The sequence below is a fragment of the Rhincodon typus genome, chromosome 8, assembly GCF_021869965.1.
Source record: "Rhincodon typus isolate 14 chromosome 8, sRhiTyp1.1, whole genome shotgun sequence".
Lineage (NCBI taxonomy): Eukaryota > Metazoa > Chordata > Chondrichthyes > Orectolobiformes > Rhincodontidae > Rhincodon > Rhincodon typus.
Window position 1 is genome coordinate 22,678,465 of NC_063339.1, and position 22,108 is coordinate 22,700,572.

The window sequence follows — 22,108 nt, forward strand, 5'->3', positions numbered from 1 at the left end:
AAGGCTGTGGGCGGTGACATATTTCGGCAATAATATTGAATATTTGTCTCCAGAACTTGCCACTCTTTTAGCCAAGCTCTGCCAGTACAGTCACACCGCTACCCAGATATGTGCTATACACATAAAGCAGGACAAATCCAACTCAACCAATTACCAGCCCATCAGTTTACTCTCGGTCATCAGTAAAGTGATGGAAGGTGTCATCAACAATGCTATCAAGCAGAACCTGCTCAGTGATGCCCCGTTTGGGTTCCACCACTCAGCTCCTAACCTTATTACAGCCTTGGTTCAAACATGAACAAAGGAACTGATTTTCAGAAGTGAGGTGTGAGACACCCCCTTGAAGTCAAGGCCGTGTTAGACCAAGTGTGGCATCAAAGAGCCCTGGCAAAACTGGAATTGGTGTTTGTTAGAGAACAAACTCGCCACTGTTTGGAGTCATACCTGGGATATAAGAAGGAGGTTATCGGAGGTCAGTCTTCTCAGTCCAGGACATCTCTGTGAGTGTTCCTCAGGGTAGTGTCCTAGGCCCAGTCCCTACCATCTACTGCTTCATCAATGACCATCCCTCCATCGTAAGGACAGAAATGGGGATGTTTGCCGATGATTGCACTTGTTCACCACCATTCATGACTCCTCCGATACTGAGCAGTCCGTGTTCAAATGCAACAAGATCTGGACAAAATCCAAGCTTTGGCTGACAAGTGTTAAGTAATATTCACATCACGTAAATTCCAGGCAATAAGAGACAATCTAATCACCACCCCTTGACATTCAGTGGTGTTACCATCACTGAATCCCCCCACCATCAACATCATTGGGGTTACCATTGACCTGAAACTCAACTGGACTGGTCACATAAACATAATGGCCACAAGAGCAGGTCAGGGGCTGGGAATGCTGCCATGAGTAGCTCACCTTCTATTCCCCCCAAAGCCTGTCTGTCATTTACAAGTCAGGAATAGTCCCCACTTGCCTGATGGGTGCTGCTTTAAAAACACTCCAGAAGCTTGACGTCATCCATGATAAAGCAGCCGCTTGATTGGCACCACATCTGGACACATCCACTCCCTCCACCGCTGATGCTCAGTAGCAGCAGTCGTGTATACTTGAGAAAATGCACCGCAGAAATTCACCAAAGATCTTTTAGAGAGCACTTTCCAAGCTTATGACCACTTCCTAGAAGGACAAGGGCAGCAGATACATTGGAACACCATCATCTGCAAATTCTCCTCCAAGATGCACACCGTCCTGATTTAGAAATATATCGCCATTCCCTCACTGTCACTAGGTCAAATTCCTGGAATTCTGTCCCTAAGGGTATTGTGGGTCTACCTACAGCATTTGGATTGCAGTGGTTTAAAATAGCGCACCACCACCTTTTCGAGAGCAACTAGGGACAGGCAATAAATGCTGGCCAAGCAGCGATGCCTACGTCCCACAAATGATTTTTTTTAATTCACAAAACATAAGACAGTACAGCACGGGAATGGGCCCTTCAGCCCATGTTTGTACTAACCGTGATGGTATTCCAAAATAATCCCATCTGTGTGTCCCTCTAAGCTCTGCCTGTTTACATGTCTGTCTAAATATCTCTTAAAACTTTGCTTTTGTATCTGCTTCTAATTGGACTACAGTAGTGCAGCATTGATTTACCAACTTATGCTCCTAAAAAAACAAATGGTCTATAATTTTATAGTAAAGTTCGATTTGAGATCAGTATATATTATATAACACAACCTCAGATTCTTTCACTTTAATGTTACAAATAATTTTCAGTGAAAGATTGCCAGAAGTACTGCGCTTAGAATTATTCTTTAGTTAAACATTTTTCACTTGAACAATTTTGAGTATAAGTTGCTGTTTTTCTTTTCCCTGCTGTATGGCATAGGTTCATCACATACAAACTTGCAGATCACCTTAACAAATTGAGATCTGTGTTTGATATTGGCCAAACTTAAAACTTACAACCTCCTTTAATTGGGTTATTTCTGTATGTTGTGATATGGGAACATGCCTGTCCTCAGCACTTTGCACTGTTCCATTTGTGGATCTGCTAGTTTTGCTTGAAATTAGAAGGATGAAAGCCAGTTGTGTATGGCAACACATTAGGGGTACTGTATAATGAAATTTTTAAAAATACTGTTTTTAAAAAAAATTTAAAAGCTCCAAAATGTTTCAAAGGTATGTTAGGATAACTGATAGTCCAGTATCTACAGACACTTCCTAATTGTAACTTCTGTCTTAGAAATTTGTCTCCACTCCTGATTTCAATTGCATTTTGCTTAGCTAGCTAAAATGCTGACATTTCCTTTGACTATCTCTGTTTTTTTCTGCCAAGCTGCTGAGATACACCATGGACAAAATGGGTCTAGAGCAGGTGAAAATCATAGCCAGCGATAATCTTTGGGATCCAATATCTTGGTCTGTGCTTCAAGATACTGAACTATATGATGTGGTCGACATTATTGGGTAGGCATTTATATCCTCCATTCTCACAAGGTATTAAAAATTATTAGGTCTACAATGCTAGTGAGCTACTTCTTTGGGAAAGGAAAAAATACATTCAGGTTCTCTGCATTTGAATGTTCCCTGTCTTGATACTGGAGTTTGAAATCTGACATTCGAAGTATTCCACGTTTGTGCAGCTGTAGAGTCAAGCAGTCCAACTATACAAAATCCTGACGGGGTTATAAATGTCAGTGAACAACTTGAAATAGGAAGAAATTAAAAAAACAGTATGTGTCCAGGTCAATGTTTTTGCCTAAGTGTCCAAGTCACCGTTTATTGACCTTTTTATTGTGGTAAATCTAATATGGTAAAATCGATTCTATTTGTTGAAGTTTATTACCAAGTTATTGAGATTTTCTTAGTTTTCACACTTTGCTGTTAACGTTTAGCTGTGTTTTTGAAGTCACAGTTGATGCGATTGAGCGTGATATCCATTGCACATACCATAATTGTTTGTTTTTTTTAAAGCAGTCTTTTTTTTCCAAACTACTTAGTCAAACTAGGTGTAATTTTTTTTCAATGTTTGAATGAAATACAAACTCCTTGGTTTATTATGAATATTTCTTTTTATATCTTTTAGAGCCCATTATCCTGGAACATTTTCAAGCAGTAATGCCAGGAAGACAGGGAAGAAACTATGGTCATCTGAAGACTACAGTACTGTGAATGATAATGTTGGAGGAGGTTGCTGGGCTCGTATACTTAACCAGAATTTTGTCAATGGCAATATGACTTCGTAAGTATTAACATGGATTCTGTTGACAAACATCTGACTGTGTATCATTCTGCAGTATTCCAAAGCAAGCATATTCTTGGGATGTGAACGATAACAATAAGGCTGCAATTCATGAACTTTACTCTTGAGCTATTGTGCTACTTGGAATGATGCTCCTTCCACAATGCCCTTAAATAGGGAGTCTAAAGAGATTTACTCATTGTCAATAAGTTACTGAAGGCTGACATCCAGTAGGAAAGCTAATGAAATGTTGGCCTTTATTGCAAAAGGATTTGAGTACTGGAGCAGTAAAATCTTCCATTGCTTCCATTGCATAGAATTTTGATTAGACTACACCTGGAGTACTGTGTGCAGTTTTGGTATCCTTGCCTCAGGAAAGATATTAAATGTAAATAAATCCCTTGGACCTGATCAAGTGTTTCCCAGGAAGGTAGGGAAGAAAATATGGGGCCCCAAGCAGAGATATTTGTATGTTCAACAGTCATGGTTGAGGTGTAAGAAGTCAAAGTCAAATTGCCGTAGTCTTACCAGACCATAGGTTATTCTCATTAGAGAGAGATGGCTGATGGTGATTTAAGCTGAGAGCGACCATACACAGGCGAGGGCAGAGGTTGAGAAGGAGAGTCCTTCATGGTAACCTCAGCCACTGGGGATTGAACGCGTGCTGTTGCCGTTGCACTGCTTTGCAAACCAACCGTACAGCGAACAGACCTAAAGTGCCACCACCGTATGCCAGAAGACTGGAAGGTGGCTACTTGTGCCATTATTTAATAAAGGCTGCAAGGAAAAGCCAGGGAACTTCATACCAGTGAGCCTGACATTGGTGGTGGGTAAGTTGTTGGAGTGGATTCTGAGAGATAAGATCTACGTGCCTTTGGAAAGGCATGGACTAATTAGGGACAGTCAGCATGGCTTTGTGCATGGGAAATAGTGTCTCTCAGGCTTGATTTGAGTACTTTGAGGAGATGACCAAGAAAATAGATGATGGCAAAGCAATGGATATTGTGGACTTCGGCAAAGCCTTCGACAAGGTTCCACGTTGTAGACTGGTTAGTAAGGTTAGGTCACGTGGAATCCAAGGAGAGCTAGCCAATGAGATACAAAATTGGCTTAACAGTAGGAGATAGAGGGTGGTGGTGGAGGGTTGTAGCTCATACTAGAGGCCTGTGATCAGCGGTGTGCCACAAGGATCGGAATTGGGTCCAGTTGGTTTGTCATTTATATAAACAATTTGGGTGAGAATATAGGAAGCACGGTTAACAAGTTGGCAAATGACATCAAAATTCGTGGTATAGTAGATAGTGAACATGGTTATCTAACAATATAACAGGGTCTTGATCAACTGGGCCAGTAGGCCAAGGAATGGCAGATGGATTTTAATTTAAATAAATGTGAGGTGTTGCATTTTGGTAAGACCAACCAGGGCAGAACTTATACAGTTAATGGTGGGGCTCTGGGGAGTGTTGTCAAACGGAGCGATCTAGAGGTGCAGTTTGAAAGTGGTGTCACAGATAGACAGGGTGTTTAAGGAGGCATTTGGCACACTTGCCTTCATCGGTCAGAGCTTTAAGTACAAGAGTTTGGACATCATGTTACAGCTGTATATTGGTAAGGCCACATTTGGAGCACTGCATATAATTTCTGGTCCCCCTGCTATAAGAAGGATGTTATTAAACTGAGAAAGGTGCAAAAAAGATTTACAAGGATGTTAGAGACTGGAGGGTTTAAGTTATAAGCAGAGGCTATATAGGCTGAGACTTTTATCTGTGAAGCACCAGAGGCTGAGGGATGACCTTAGAGGTCTATAAAATCACGAGGGGCATAGATAAGATGAATAGCCAAGGTCATTTCCCCAGGTTAGGGGAGTTCAAAACTAGAGGGCATAGGTTTAAGGTGAGAAGGGAAAGATGTGAAAGAGACCCGAGAGGCAACTTTTTCAGATGGAGGGTGGTGCATATATGGAATGTGCTGCCAGACCATTTGGTAGAGGCAAGGACAATTACAACATTTTAAAAGACATTTGGACAGGTACATGGATAGGAAAGATTGAGGAAGATGGCCCAAATGCAGGCAAATGGGGAGTTAAGTTTAGGAGACCGACAAGTTGGGCCGAGGAGTCTGTTTCTGTGCTGCATGACTCTGTGCCATAAATGAAGGTTCACCAGACCTTTTCCTAGGACTGACCAATGAAGAGAGATTGGGCAACTGGACCTACGTGCTCTGCAGTTTGGAAGAATGAGAGGTGACCTCATTGAAACCTACACATAAGATGTTACACCTGTTTGGGGAGTCGAGAACCGTGAGGCACAATTTAAAAATAAGGGGGGATAGTGCGGATAAAAGCATTGAAGTTCTTGATCAGCCATGATCGTAATGAATGACCGTGTAGGTTCATCAGGCTGAATGGCCTATCCTAAATTTGAATCTGATTGTTGTAAATTCAGTTTCCAATGCATTGCTTTTCTTCTGCTAGTACAATCGCATGGAACTTAGTGGCAAGTTATTATAAAGATTTACCATTTGGCCAGGATGGACTGATGACTGCAGATGAACCGTGGAGTGGGCATTATGACGTGCAGTCACCCCTTTGGATTACAGGTAAACAAATATTCATTAAGATTCAAACTTTATCGTCCAAAAATTAAAACATCCTGTATATTTCACCTAATTACTGAACCACAGAATTGTTGCAGCACAGATAGAGGCCATCCAGTCTTTGTGCTGGCTCTCCCTAGGAGCAATTTCCGCAGTACCAAACACTGTCTTCTCTCTGTAGTAATATACTTATTTGTTTTTAAAAAAAAAAATCCAGTTATCCAGGTAATTGACTTTTTGCCCTTGCATCAATTAGCATTACACAGAGACTGAGTAGCATTAAAACTCAGTTTTAATGGCTCTGATTGTTTTTTAGGTAAAACAAAAAGGAGAAAAAAAAAACACACTGGATGGCACAGTGGTTAGCACTGCTGCCTCACAGCACCAGAGACAGGGTTCGATTCCACCCTCAGGCGACTGTGTGGAGTTTGCACACTCTCCCCATGTCTGCATGGGTTTCCTCCGGTTTCCTCCCACAGTCCAAAGATGTGCAGGTTAGGTGGATTGGCAATGCTAAATTGCCTATGGTGTCTCGGGTGGAAAATGCAGGGATAGGGTAGGGGGCGGGTCTGGATGGACTGCTGTTCAGAGGGTCGGTGTGGACTTAATGGGCCGAATGGCCTGCTTCCACGCTGTAGGGATTCTATGACTATCCAAGTCTTTAATTCTTTTGCTTTTTCATGAAATATTCAAAATACATATTAATTTTGTGTTACTTTGTTATTGTTGAAGGCATTAGATGGTGATTATTAACTGGGTGAACATGCTTTATCATTAATGTGTGTTACTCAATTTAGAAAGCCGTTTTGGTTCTGGGAAAGTTGCCCTGTTGGTGTTAAGAACTGCATTTCTCCAGATTTTTGATGCTTATGATCATTATAGTAGATAAATTATGGTAGAGTTTTGTCACCAAAGCTCAAGAGAACTAACATTACATAAAGACTGACATAGCTCACAGAGTTACTCGTGGCACAATGGTGGTGCAGTAATATTGGAGCAATTAAGCATGTGCCTCAGTATAGCAAATAATGCCATCAGAGGGTAGGTGATCTAGTAAATGCCAAGCATTAGCCATATCAAGTCATCAACTGTAGTAGTTGCAGCAAAGAAATGAGCCATGTGGCCCAACACGTCCATGCAATTGTCCGTTCTCCGCACAAGCCTCTATCTAATCATCATCATCTAACATAATGAACATATTTCTTCCTCATAGTTACCTGACTTACACTCAAATGTGTCAATGCCATAAACTAGTAGTACTAAATATTCTGAAAATATATATGTACATTACCCTAACTTTGTGAGAGAAAGAATAGGTTCAAAATGAGCATAGGCTGCTAACCTGCCTGAATTTACAGTGTGAATGTTTTTCGTGCAAATGTTTCAGTTGTATAGAAATATTAGTCTAAGATGTACCTGATTCACAAGTGAAAAACATAAAAAGGAAAAACAGCCTTATCAATATCTGAAAAGAAGTAAAGATAATGTTTCAGGATGAGACTCCAATCAGAACTAGACAAAAGACAGGATATAATTAATTTGCATTTGAAATGGGCAACATGCTCCACAAAGACACCAACCTCCTATATCAGCGACGTCCACATTCTGTGAACAAATTTAAAAATATAAATGAACAGAGACCTAGGTGTCAGAATATAAGCCGTTGAAGGGGACAGGACAATTTGATGCCTGTCAAACTTGCCAAGGTCGGAAACAAAGTTAATAAATCATATTTTATCTTGAGGTTTATTAATGGGGGCATCAAGCGCAAGAGTAAGGTGATGTTAAAGACACCACCATATGGAGCTAGAGGAACACAGCAGGCCAGGCAGCATCAAAGGAGTAGGAAAGTTGACATTTTGGGAAACATGATTAAAATGTGGTTTAAAATCTGGAATGTGCTGCCTGAGAGAGAGGTAGAGGCAGGCTCAATCGAGGCAGGCTCAATCAAGGCATTCAAGAGGAATTGGATTACGATCTCAAAAGGAGGAATATGAATGGTGAAATAGCAAAAGGAGTAGAATGGCACTCAGCTACTTGCTCACTTGGCAAACCAACACCAACACAAATGGACCAAATGGTGCCCCTCTGTGTTATACCACTTCCATGATTCTGTCCTCTGCCTTCGCAAATCTATATCCCCAACCCTTGAGTATTCCTCAGCATTCTTACTCTCCTGCTTGACTCTTATTTAAATAAGCCCAAGCCCACAGCTTCCAGTACCACCTTTGCCTATCTCCGAATTGCCCATCAAGCAATACGTCACTGCCTCCTCTTAAGTGACAACTACCCCAGCATACTTTCAGATACCTTCCTACACACTGCATCAGCTAGGGGTTAATCTTGTCAACCTTGTTCCTCAGCTCCATTAATCATCATAAACATTTCAATTCCGTCATTTCTTAAGCGTCTATCCTCCAGACAATGAGTATCTAGTCTGTGCAATCTGTTCTCATAATTTCCGTTTTGTCGCCAGTATGATGCTGAAGATTTGCACTGCACACCTCCAAGGCTATTATACCCTTCCTGAAATGTGGTGCCCAGATCAGAGTGCAGCACTCTATACTGGGCTATGTAAGAGCTTCATATGATTGCAACTTCACTTTCACTGCTACGTAATTTCAGTTTCTTTAGTTTGAAGGCTAACATTTCATTCGCCTCTTGTAATCTTTTGGTATCCTGTGGACTAGTTTTCGTTGATTTCTGTAATTGGTCCAGTAAATCTTTTCTGCTTTTCCATGGTTCTAAGTGCTCACCATTTAAGGAACTACCCTCTCTTTTGCATACACAGTAGATGACCTGATACATCTCTGAACTTTGCCTGCCACAGATATGCCCACCAATTTAATCTATCAATCTCGCTTTGTAATTTTGTACTCCCACCTGTGCTGTTTACCATCCCACTTCACTTGGTGTTATCAGCCAGTTTGGAAAAGTGGTTCTCCCTTAAGCCAAGTCATTTATACTGAAAATCTGATGCCTCAGAACAAAAGTCTAACAGAGAGCTTAGTCACATCTACTCTTCCATTGTTGTCATGAACCTCCATCGACATGTCAGGTGTTCAGTCTAGTGCATTATTTGTTAACATATTTTAGAAATAGAAAGAAACAACTACTTTTGACAATGCATAGATAAAAGGCGCTGCATTTTAAAGTGACTCATTATCTTGTCAGAATTGAGCACGATTGCTCTAAGTTTCCTGGTTTGCTTGAAAGAAAGATGCTGAATGTGTGAAGTGCTATCTGAATTAATTTTTATCTTTTGCAGCACACACCACACAGTTCACTCAGCCAGGATGGCACTACCTGAAGACTGTTGGTCACTTGCAGAAGGGTGGCAGTTATGTGGCCCTTACTGATGGGAAGGGAAATATCACCATTATCATAGAAACAATGGTATCTACATTTCTTCATGTTACATACTACGCTGTTTCCTAGCCCCAGACTGTGTATTCTTGTATGAATCTTTACCTGTTCATTGCTCTGTCATCATATTTGGCCATTTCTTTCACACCACATTTTTTTTTCCTCTTTCTGGTTATTTTCCTGAGCACAGAATTGACAAAGCAATGCTGCTGAATTTATTGAGCCATTTCAAAACCCAGTAGCAGCTGATGGTTGCTGCACAGCATCTGGAACGAAAACATTTCTGATTCTATGAAACTGCTCATTAACTAATGTGTGGCTGCCCAGTGTTACAAAGCCTATGAGTTAGATGCATTAGATTGGCATGAATAAGTACTATGTCTTCCAAAAGTATTTACTTTTAACTTTCTTTTAGATTACAACTTAAGGGTAGGATATAAGTTCAAAGCTGTTTGTATCAAAATACTTTTTACTTATTCATGGAGTATTTGTACTTTATCTCTCAACTTTTTCTCATCCCATAACACCCAATCGCTTCAAACCACTGGGTATGTAAATATGAGATATAATTTTTAATTGGGGTATCTTCAAAATGACATTCTTTTTTCATTTGCCCTTGCTTCAAACTGATTTGGAATAAATAATTAGAATGGTGACACCATTTCTCATTACCGCCATCTGCTAGTATGTAAAATGTTAATATCTGAAAGGTAACTAGGAGACAACCTGCAGCTGATATTGAGGCATCTATGGGAAAGCTTAAAATAGTTTAAGTTTAGTGGTGTCAAGATGTGAGAGGACCTGCTATTGGAAGCAATTTTGCACAATGAAATTTACTATTAGAGAGCTATTTTAAAATAATTTCCCCTTTAATTACAGATATATTGGATTCTGACTTTATCATTTAGTAAGCAAGATCTCATTTCATGATCTCATTTTAATATATCTAATGGTTTTAGAACTTTAGGAAGAATAGAGACACTCCCTCTTCGCTGAAAAAGAGTGCTTAATTGAGGTAGAGGAGCAAGGGGATCTGGGTGTTAGTGATTACAAATCTACACCTTATGTAGAGATAGAGTCGCTGATTAATGAAATCACAAAAAATGTAATCATGGGACTGAGGGTAACTTCTAGAGGAGTTGAATTGAAAAGCAGAGAAATTATGATTTAAATTTGTTCAAAATCTTAGTTAGGCCAAATCTGCAGAGATCCGGTCTCCAAAAATGGATTTTTGTGTCTTGAAGAAAGTACAAGAGAGATTTATTAGGATGCTATCAGAACTGAAAATTTATGCCCTTCAGGCAAGGTTGACAGGATGGGACTCTTTTCTGTAGCAAAGAAAAGATGCAAGTGTGACCTTTTACAGAGATATGATTGCTAAAACGTTCAATCAGGTGAAAATAATGAAGATGTTGCCAATTGCAGGAGAGATTAGAGCAAGTAGTGATAAATCTAATACAGCCATTAATAAAATCATTGGGGTATTTGATAGAAATTTATTTGTCCAAACACCTCTACCACAAGAAGGGTTTAGGCAATTAGCATTGATGTTTTAAGGGGAAGCTTACGCTCCAGTAGAACGTAAACGTTAGCATGGATATGTGGAACTGACTGATTTGTTTCCATGTTACTAACACTGGGTAATTAAGTGACTTGGTTTGTGATAGAAATCATGTCAAAAATATGCATTCAGATTCCTTGATTTCAGTAAAAATTCAGGCATCTCTTTATCATTGCTTTGGGTATCGTTTCATTTATGGTACATTTTAACATTGAGCATCATTTTAAGTTGTTTTTTCTAAACCTAGACCCATGATCATTCAATATGTATCAGGCCACCACTACCACCTTACGATGTCTGTCGGCAAAATGTGACTTTTAAATTACAAGGATCATTTGTAAGTACCATTCGTTGATCAGTGCATGTTGTTTGTTTTGTGTATGGAGGGAGGAAATTATTTTGTAGTCACATTTTGTCATTAATAATAGTCACAAACATAATTTCCTCCACTTTTTCTTCTGAATGGACCTCCAAGATTTGTGCACAGTTACAAGTTCCAGTTCTGAAAGTTAATACTGCGATCCGCATCATTACCTTGGTTGCCATGCACAGAACATCAGAGATTAGAGGGAACATTACTTCTGCAACTTTCTTACTCATGACTAATGTGAATTGGAGAGTAGCACAATGCTTTGATTCAATGTCCTCTTTTTCAAAGTTTATCGAAACCCCTCCTTCACAGCCTATATGTGTCAATGTTAAATATGTGACTAAGATGTAATCAATGACCTAAGCTATATTAATAGCTAATTTTATTAGTTTAAGATGGTTTGTGGTAACAGCTTTATGAGCTATCCTTTAGTTATAGATTTAAATATGTTATTTTCCTTTGTTCAACTATAAATGCAATGATTAATGACCTATGTTTAATTTTCTTCAGAAAAATATTAAAGCTTTGAAAGTTTGGCATTCAAAATTTGACTTTGTCAAGAATTCATCTACATTTTTTAACCAGATGTCTGAAATCAAGGTAAATTCTTGTTGCTTTTCTTGACCAACTAAAATGAGACTTTTTTTAAATTCTGATTTTCTAGCATGCTATTTTACACTGAAAAGATTAGCAATACACAACATGAGTTACAAAATGAATTTGACTAAGTTCTTCCTTCCTTCTCTGCTGTTGCCACATAATTATATCTAGCTGTGGTGCCTTTTCATTTAGAGTTTTACTCATACCACATCAGCTTGAGAAAGTTTGCTAAGGTACTATATTGCAATAGCATCTTTCATTTAAGTCCAATGCTGGGGGTCTACAAGTAGCCTACACCTGAAAGGTTTTGGAAGAATTAATTAGTACTTTGACTTCATAGGCTGGTAAACTGCTGGAAGTTTAGAGTTTTTGGTCTCATTTCTAGTTGAGCCATAACTCAATCTACAGAAGTCTGAGTGGAAGACAAATACCACTGAGAAACAGTTCTCTTTAACAAGTTAGTTCAGAGATTTCCTTGTCATTAAAATTAGCTCAGTAACAGAGTTCCACAGTTTGTTTTGGGGTACAGTATGAAATGGATAAAAATTCATTGTAAATTTTTATTCTTTCACACTTTTTTGTTCAAAAAGACTTTGTGATTTATGTTGGACAGCAGCCCGATTTCTAGAATCTGGTAAAGGTACATAGTTACACCTACAAAATCTTCCATTTTGTAATGCATGCTGCAAATTGCACAAGTTCTCGATTTTAAATTGATTATTCTAATTCAGCCCGTCAATGGATCATTTTCACTGCAATTGGAGTTGGATGAAATGTACACTATAAGCACCGTCAATACAGGAAATCGAGGCAGCTTTCCTGAGCCACCAGCCTCTACATCATTTCCCAAAGTATATAAGGACAACTTTAATGTTGGTAAGTGAGCATTTAAAACAAAAATGAAGGCCTCATAAACTTGTCTGTGTCCAATTTGGGAAAAGGAAGATAATTTACAAGGGTCATAACATAAAGTATTTTGTAATCATCAGTGTAATGAGTCAGCCTATTTTGGTAGTTTTGAAGGAAAGTACGCAAAAATATTGTCCTTTCACCATTTAGATATAGTTGTAAGTATTTTATTTTTCCACAGCTGTTTGTTCGTGGCATGAAATCTTATTCTCATTGCCATGGAACATGGAACAAAATTTGATAAACCAGAGCTACAGAGGCTGAAGGAGCTGAAAATGGCTTGACCACTGCCTCTGGACAATTCTGGTGCAGCCTACTCTGTGTACCATGTTCAAGGACACTGATACAGACTGTGCAGGTTGTGACATCAATGATCTCTCTAGTTGAATGGACACGTGCTACTAACCTCGATCATGCTAGTCCAGTTAACTCTGGATATTTTTAATAAACCTGTTCAGATATATCACAGCTTGTCTGGGGCAGGTAGGACTTGAACTCGTACCTTCTGGCTTAGAGGTAGGGACACTACCACTGCAGCAGCACAAGAGCGCTAAACGCTCTCTATATTTTATAATCAACCTGCTCAGTGATGTTATTATACACCTCTGGAGCAGGTAGAACTTGAGCCCAGGTATTCTGGGCCCCTCACTAATCCCCTCTATTTTCTTCTTGTATCTAGAAGTGCTGCAACACACTTTTTTTTTTGCCATCACAAAGCCAACCATGTAACTTGTCACCTGTTATCCACCGCCTGTGTTTCTGATTAATCAGTTTATGTGCAAAGCCCTTCAAGGTAATCCTGTCCTTATCGCTCCCAGCTAAACATGTGTCATCTATAGAAGGGATCCAATAGCATTATTTCAAGGGTCAATTATCCTACTTTATTAGTGAGGAACTTTTGCTACTATAAATTTAGTTCAGAGGAGTACTATAATGTGGTCTGGGAGGCACTTTGGTGGCCTGTTATTTTGAACTGAATCTTGTTGCTTCCTCATTGGGTGGAACAGAGGTTGCTGTTCTGAGGAATGCTAAGTGCAACTGGTTCTATTGCAGCTGTCCTTTAAAGAGCTGTCTTTTCTATAATGCTGAGGAAATCCAGCCAGGCCTGCCCATCTCGTGGGAATGTGTGCAGGTTTGTTCACTGCTCTGAGGGGTTGGGGGGAGGGCTTTTTCCAGGAGGCTGCAGATGTCAGCACTTAACTGCAGTGACAGCCTGAACCTCCTAAGCCACTGGAATTCAGATATATCAAGAGAGCTAATGCTGTCCTTGTAGACCTGGTTTTGCTCCTGCTCCTACTGTTGCTGGTGGTGGCGATGTAGCATCTGCTGTTTCTGCTCAACAAAGGAGACTGGACCTGCTGCAAGAACTAGCCTTAGCAATTCGGTGATTATGAAAAGCTTTAACAAAATTGATTTAAATATAACCAGTGATCTGATGTATTTACAGTCCTAAACTTATGAAGTGCCACAGAGCATAGACCAGTGTACTTGATTTCCTCTTCTTTCAAGCAATTATAATATTTTTCAGTTCATATGACTGCAGTGTGGTTTTTGAAGTCCTTGATGTTAATATGGAGTTTGGTAAATAATTTTTAATCTTGGTGTTCAAATTATCTGTGATTCAGAGAGTCCACCATTCAGTGAAGCACCTAATTTTGCTGACCAGACTGGAGTGTTTGAGTACTTCATAAACTATCAAGATCCTGGTGACCATGTGTTCACCCTACGCCAGGTCATAACTCAGCGACCTATAACTTGGGGAAATGATGCTGACCAAACAATTAGTGTTATTGGTGACTACAAATGGTAAGGCTTCATTTTGTTAAATTAAAGTATTTAAACATTGCAAATAGAACTTACTTTGCATGCACAATATTTTTTGATTGGCGATTTTACTAAATTTCATTGGCACTTGAACTTTTCATTGCACTCCAAGTACCTTTCAAAGTTTTTAAGCCTTGCAATGTTTTGGATGAGTTGGCTTATTTTAATGCAATAGAAAATGAGTGTATTTATGTCTGTATCTACAGTAAGTTCTCATTCAAAGTTGCCCTGCTTAATGTTATTTTGCTTTAAAACCTGTAAGTTTTTTTTTATAGTAATGTTCTTGAGCATCACAAAATTCATTTTAATGTTATTTATCCAACCCACCTTGTGCCACTTAAGTGCAGCCTAATCCCCTGTCAGACCCTGTAACTTGAGGCTGCTTCTGATGCCTAGCCTTCTGACATGCAGTCTCTCCTCATCCTCGACGTTCCAAACTTGTGGTCTCTCCTGATGCTCAACTTGCAGTTTCTCCAATGCTGGATGCTGAGGGAGAGTGGAACCCAAGCCATTGCTGCCCGAGTTCTGCACCAGGAAGCTTTACTTATCAGGCTGTAGGCTGCCTATTTGAGACATCGCTTATTCCTGGCCACGTCATAGTCTGTGCCTGAGGATATCTTCTTTGAGAATGTCTGTTGGCTTGCAAGGATGTTTTGGCCTCCCTGTATCCTCTCTCTTGGTAAATGAAATAACTTCTAAGATAAATACAATTTTAAAACAATTTCTAAATATATCTTTCTACTTAGTGACTCCTCACCACCAGTCCTGAGGCCTAGAGAGGAGGAAAGGCCCCAAGTTGGAGGAACAGAAAGGTCGAGAGACCTCCATTCAGTGGGCCAGTGAGGGGGAGTGCCTGCAATTTGGAGGACCAGGGAGGGGAATGGCTTCATGTTGGAGTTCCAAAGAAGAGATGAGCCAAACATCAGAAGGCCAGGAACTAGAAGGGTCCAGAGGATAGGGTAGGCCACAAGACAATGATTCAGTAAGGAGACCAAATACCAGAGGGCAGGGAGGGGAAAATGAACCAAAATTAATAAAATTTAATTTTAAACATTACAAGTGAGATCATTTGCCAATGTAGAAATTTAGCAATTTAGAAGCATTTCAATTAATAGAATATAATACTGTACTTTTATTCTGATTTAAAAAACGTTTTGAGGGAACCTGACTCCTATTTTGACATTGATTCCTCTGGGAATCAGCATTTCAAGTTTTTTTTTTAATTTTTGAAGTTACAATTTTCAGGAACCACAATCTTAAAGAAGGGCTTACTGCCTTGACAGCATTGATTTGGTGGGTTTTTTTTAAAACACTATTAAGGGCCCACTTTTAATTAAAAAACGTTTTTCAAATTTATCAGAGTAAGTCCAGGAACGATTTGCTGAAGAGAAAATGAATTAGCATGAAATAAATAGAAAAAGGTGGTTAATAAGGAATGAGAACAAAGGGGTGAGCAAGAAAAATTAAGCTTGAGTGGTAAAGCTGCATTTCAAAACATTTGTAGGTCCAAATTTGTGTCCTACTGACATAATAACTTCTGTCAACATGAAAGTTGATTTTCTTGTCTGGCTGTTTTCAGTATTTGTTGCAAATGACAACCACACTTTTTCAAACAGGTATAAAATCGTCACATGATCTATCATGAGCATTGTGAATTGAGGCTATAATCTGTCAGATAAATCTCATGTGATTGTAATATAATTAATTATGTTAGTGTTGGATAATAAAAATAGTGGTATAATTTGCAGTATGCGAGACAAATTCAGTGTGTTAAATGGCAAACTAGATCTGTAGGAAAAATTGGTGTCTTTAAATATCAATTACAACAGGCAGAAGAGAAGAACATGTCGTTGTTCTATTTATGCAGCATGCACAGCAGGTAGCACTTTAGGGCTGGATAGGGCAGAGTAGAATATTTTTTGGTGGCAAAGCCAACCTCAGATTTTCACATAGAGTTGCCCACTGTTGTAAGAGGTAATGTTTGATCCCAGGGATTAACTGCAAGAAATTAAAATGTAACAAGCAAGGTATGTGGATTTTAGTGGTGTGTGATCACAATTAGGCAATCAACAATTTATTGCAATTTTCTGATAGTTTATTGAGTTCAAGAAGAAGTAGTTAGACATGAAGCATTAGTAAGATAAAGAAAATCTACAATCATGACAATTGGGGATGGTTCACTGTTACCAGAGGACAAACAAGATGTTGTCGAGGAATGTTACGGTCTCAGTGGGGGCAGCATCCTGCTCTCTAACTGAGGTGTTAGAGAACTCTTGCCTTGGTCTTCCTTCTGTCTTTCATCTGTCTGGTAAGGTTTGCTTGATGAAAACAGCTCTCTGGGGGAAAAGCTCCCCTCTGCTCTGAGTCTACTGTGTTCTTAATCCTCGTGTGGATTTGGCCTAGCTAAGACATGACTGCTCCAGAGTGGAATCTGGATTTTCCTATGTATTGGCCCCTGCTCGGTTTTTCCAGCAGAGATGTGTCTTCTCTAACTTCCTTGGCCCCAGCGTGGTTACTCCAGCATGGAATTGGCTTAGGCCCTGCAGGATTCCTCTGGTGCCTCCTATCCTTAGTTTACTATTCTTTCTAAGCTTAATTTCAAAAACAGCATATTGATAATAGGGTGTGTCTGGTGCCAGATGAATTGTTGATGCTAGTCTTGGGCATCGTAACCTCCTGTTTTTTACCTTTTGTAATTCTTTCCTTTATTTTATATGCTAGAATTTTTGAAAGTTTAGGACTGCTGTAAATAGTTGTTAAATGAAATTTCATACTACACAGTAAATAGTAGAAAAATCTCTTTTTTAAGGTATCCCAGATAGTAGTGAATTAGTGAAATTCTTTACTGCAGATGTGTTTTGAGGCTGGGTCATTTGAGAAATTCAAGACTCAGACAGATTTTTTAATCAGTAAGGGAGTTGAAGGTTTTGGGAAAGGACAACAATGTGGCATTGAGAATTCTCCGATCAGCCATGATCTCGTTGAATGGCCGAACAATCCAATAGGCCATTCAATGGCCTATATCTGTTCCTGCAACTTTTATTGTCAAAGTCAAGAGAGTTAGTAGCTGAGAGAGGAACTTGCAAATGGGGGTGTTTCCATATATCTGCTGCTGTTCTTCTTGATGGTAGTGGTTGTAGATATGGAAATTGCTGACTGAGGAGCCTTTGTTAAATTCTGTATGCCTCTTAGGAGTGTTTCAATTGAATTGACCCAGTAATCTTTTTCAGGGACTTTATCAACTTGTGCTTGCAGGAAACTAACATTGCCTTTCATTTTCTCTCTCTTTAACATTTTGCCTTTCATCAGGGAAGTTGATAAGCAAAGTTATACTAATGGCTGCTTATTCAACAGGCAACTTATTTAACAGTCCTAAGTAGTAATCAATTTTAATCATGTTTGCTTTGTGAGTAATGAGAAAGAATCTAATAAATAATCACAATGAACTACTACACAATGTACAGCGTTTTTGTCATAATATTTTTAAAAAGTTGTTCTGCTACATGCTATTGCTAAGAACACTGGATATTCTAAGATGTATGTACGTAGCAATAAAAGCTGTATGTGTTTAATGTAATGCCAGAATTATATCAATGGTTTTAAAATACCAAGGCATTTACTCAAAGAATCTAATAGGTTGTGCCCTCTCTGCAGCCTTAACAGGTGTGCATTTTTTTAATGCAGAATGCAGGCTGTGGCAATCACTGACCTTGTTTATTTTAGTTGACATGCTGCTTATGAACTTTTTTTTACTAGGAGAAACCTGAATATAACTTGTGATGTACTCATTGAGACTGCCAACACTGGAGGTGTATTTATTGCTGGAAGGGTAAACAAAGGAGGTCAGGTTGTTCGACATGCTGCAGGCTTATTCTACTGGATCTTTGCTGATGGGAAGTACAAAGTTACAAATGACCTCCGTAAGTCCTTTTTCTTATTATAATATCTGGTAAAGTTGAACTTAATTTTACTCCTCATTACCGCATTAAGAAAATTGCCTATATGTTCGTACAGATTTAATTAATTTTTGAATTTTTTGGCAAAGATCTGTAGTTTGGGTTGTGGATGCAGTTGTTAACTTGCTCGCTGAGCTGACTTGTTCTCATTCAGACGTTTCATCACCATGCTAGGTGACATCATCAGTGGAGCCTCCGATGAAGTGATGTCACTCTACTCTGCTTGGAATTTATACTGTCCAGTCCGTTATGGTGAGTACTGTCATTTCCGGTTTTGATCTGTGTGGGTTTGTATATGGGGTCCAATTCTATATGTTTGTTGATTGAAGTATTGGTGGAGAACCATGCCTCTAGGAATTTCTGTGCGTGTCTATGTTTGGCTTGGGCTACTATGGTTACGTTGTCCCAATTAAACTGATGGCCTTCGTTGTCTGAATGTTCAATCAACAAACATATAGAATTGGACCCCATATGCAAACCCTTTCAGATCAAAACCAGAAATGACTACTCACCGTAACAGACCAGACAATATAAATTCCAAGCAGAGTAAAATAACATTGCTTCATGGGAGGCTCCACTGATGATGTCGCCTTGCATGGTGATGAAACATCCAAACAAAAACAAGCCAGCTCGGCAAGCCAGTCAACAGCCTCAATTTTTGAATCGCTATAATCCATAAGGATGAGAATGCTGTACTCTGAATTTTTTTAAAAGAAGATGGCTGCAGCAGCAGGGAAAGGATGTAATATTTTGAAAACTTAGTTTGCTATTGCATTTCAGAACACTTATTCATGGCCATCTTGGCTGACGTTTTCTCTCAAGACCAGTTGCAGTCTACCAAAAAATTCAAAAGTACAACTTGGAAAATACTAACTATGCAAAGCAGACCCAGCAGCATATCTGAAGCAGACAGTTTGTTGATGTTGTGAATGTTGATTAGTTTTTCAGTAATTTAATGTTTGCATAGTTCACTTCTGTTTACTTTTAATCCTTTTATATTTTGAGACAATGGTTACTGTTGTTTCCTGGCTTATTTTTTGTTTTATTTTAATTCCCTCATGCTTTGAAGGTGTCTTTATCTAAAGTGTACGGTCATTTTACTGTTACTTAATAGTAGCTACTAAATTCAAGGCAGCTAATTCTGCTCGATTACATTCATCAACAGAACTGAATTTATCTCTCAACATGCCTGTTCCAGGGATTATTGTGAATACTGGAACTGCTGGCAAGAGATCCTGATAGAAGAAATGGTATTATTCATTCCTGCATGAACCAATGACATTTGTATCCAGTTCCTTTATAAAATCAACTTTAAAATGATTTGCATTATAATGAGAATTGTGTGTGGAACAGGAAATGAACTCTACCACAATAATTAAATCATTTTCTATATTATTGACATTATCTGATCATAATTGCAATCTTAAGTACACGATCAAACATTTGAGCAATAAAATATAACAAGATATTGAGTTAGTTCTTTTTCTAATAGCATCTCAACTAATGCACAAGTTTCCTGTTAGTGTGAAAACAGGTCACTCAAAACAACAGGCTCTCAAAAATACAGATAAAGGATCATTATGTCTAAGAACATTTATAAAGGAGCAATAAACTTGGATCAATTTGCAGGATTTCATGGTTACCAGGGGAAACTGTTCATTATTCATCACTACTGTCTTTATGAATTGTACTAAACTTCAGCAATGTAAACTCTCTCCTAAATATTTTTATAGCTGTTATCAGTCAATGCAGATGGCAAGGCATTGAGGCATATTGCTTGGTCCAGGGAGAAAAATAATTCCTGCAATTCTAATTGACTGTGATTTTTGGATTGAGTAGAAATGATAAATAATAAAAGCAAAAAGTCACTTGTTGGAGTGGTGTACATGCCCCTGACACTAGCCATATGATAGGAAGAAATAATGAGAGCTTCTGAGGAAGGGTCACCGGACCCGAAACATTAACTCTGTTTTTTCCTTCACAGATGCTGCCAGACCTGCTGAGTTTTTCCAGCAACTTTGTTTTTGTTCCTGATTTACAGCATCCGCAGTTCTTTCGGTTTTTATTTAATAATGAGAGCTGGTCAGAAAGGCGTGGTGATAATCGTCAGCGATTTTAATTTGTGTAAACTGGAAAGGTCAAATGTGGAAATGTAGCCGAGATGAGAAGTTTATTTTCAGTATAGTTTGTCAGAGCAGCATGTTATTGAGTTGGCAAGAGAGCGGGTTATGCTAGACCTTCTACTGTTCAATGAAATAAGATTAATTGATATCTCATGGTGAAGGCATCCCTAGGTAACAGTCATCACATTACGGTTGAATTTTACATTCAGTTTGAAGGAGGGAGGTGTGGGTCCAAGAGTATATATTTTTTTAAAATAAGGGAAGTCTGCTAAAGTGAATTGGCAAGACAGATTAAAGGATAGGTCATTAGAAATGTAGTGTTAGATAATTAGGGGATAGTTGAGAACAAAAAACATATAAATAAGTAAGAAAAGGTCCAAGGTATGGATCCATCATCCATGGTTAACTAGAAAAGTTAAAATTAGTATCAAACTAAAGGAAGAATCGTGTAATTATGCTAAGTAAGAGAGGTGACAATTCCAAAGATTGAATGAAGTGTGAAGGAAAAGCAAAGAATGACCAAAAATTTTTAATAAAGGGAAAAATTAGAGTATGAGAGAGCAAGCCAAAAATATAAAACAGGTGATAAGATTTCCTATAAGTATATAAAGAGAAGAGTTAACAATGTGAGTGTTTGTCCTGTGGAAAGAGTGACTGGAGAATTAATTGAAACCAGGAAATGGCAGTTGAACTGAACAAATACTTCTGAATCGATCTTCAATTTTAAGGTTACGGTATCATTCTAGAAGAAGCTGTTTTGTTTTCTTAATTCCTGCGATGTGGGCATTGCTGACTGGGCCAGCATCTATTTCCCATCCCTTTTTGCCCTTCAGAAGGCAATGGTGGGCTTCCACTTTTAACAATGCTGTTAGGGAGGGAGTTACTTTTGACTCGTGTATCAAAAAAATCACTATCCCCAGAGAAGTGGCCCTGTTGGATCCATGAGCTGATAAATGCCTGGGTCCTGATAAACTTCATCCCAGGATTTTAAAAGGTGTGGCTATGTGAGATAATTGATGGAACGAATTAATTTTCCAAAACTCCCTTGATTCAGGGATGGTCCCATTTGATTGGAAGATGAGGAATGTAACTCTTCAAAAAGGGAGGGAGATAGAAAGCAGTAGAAGCAGTTAACATCTATCATAGGGAAAATATAAGAAGCTATCATTTAAGAAGTTACAAACAGAGCACTTGGATAAGTTCAGGGTAATTGGGCAAAGTCAACATGGTTTTGTAAAATGGACACGAAGATTAGCCAATTTCTTGGAACTGTATGAAGAGATAACACATTCTGCAGGTAAAGGAGAACCAGTGGATGTATTGTACTTGAATTTCTAGAATGCATTTGATACAGTGCCACTTGGAAGATTATTGAGAAAAATAAAAGTTCGTGTAGGCAATAGCACATGTGCTTGGATAGAAGGTGGGCTAACTAACAGGGAACAGAAGCTAGGAATGAATAGTGCTTTTTTTGTTTTCAGAATGGCAACAAGTGATGTGCCACATTGCTGGGAACCAACTGTTTAAAATTTATATAAATTACTTCAATGTTGGGAC

The 22,108-nt window shown here is 38.7% G+C and overlaps 1 protein-coding gene across 2 annotated transcripts in view; it reads left to right on the top strand.

Annotated features, from left to right (window-relative positions):
• LOC109912864 (galactocerebrosidase-like) overlaps positions 1-22,108 on the top strand; it is a 58,015-nt gene that overhangs the window by 32,913 nt on the left and 2,994 nt on the right. The window contains exons 7-15 of one of the 2 annotated variants that reach the window (XM_048600393.1): positions 2,342-2,472; positions 3,092-3,247; positions 5,721-5,845; positions 9,111-9,238; positions 11,017-11,106; positions 11,650-11,739; positions 12,471-12,615; positions 14,274-14,454; positions 18,229-18,392. In XM_048600393.1, coding sequence (XP_048456350.1) covers positions 2,342-2,472; positions 3,092-3,247; positions 5,721-5,845; positions 9,111-9,238; positions 11,017-11,106; positions 11,650-11,739; positions 12,471-12,615; positions 14,274-14,454; positions 18,229-18,392 — 1,210 coding nt within the window. The remainder of the gene's footprint in view (positions 1-2,341; positions 2,473-3,091; positions 3,248-5,720; positions 5,846-9,110; positions 9,239-11,016; positions 11,107-11,649; positions 11,740-12,470; positions 12,616-14,273; positions 14,455-18,228; positions 18,393-22,108) is intronic. The other variant, XM_048600394.1, reaches the window with a different exon arrangement.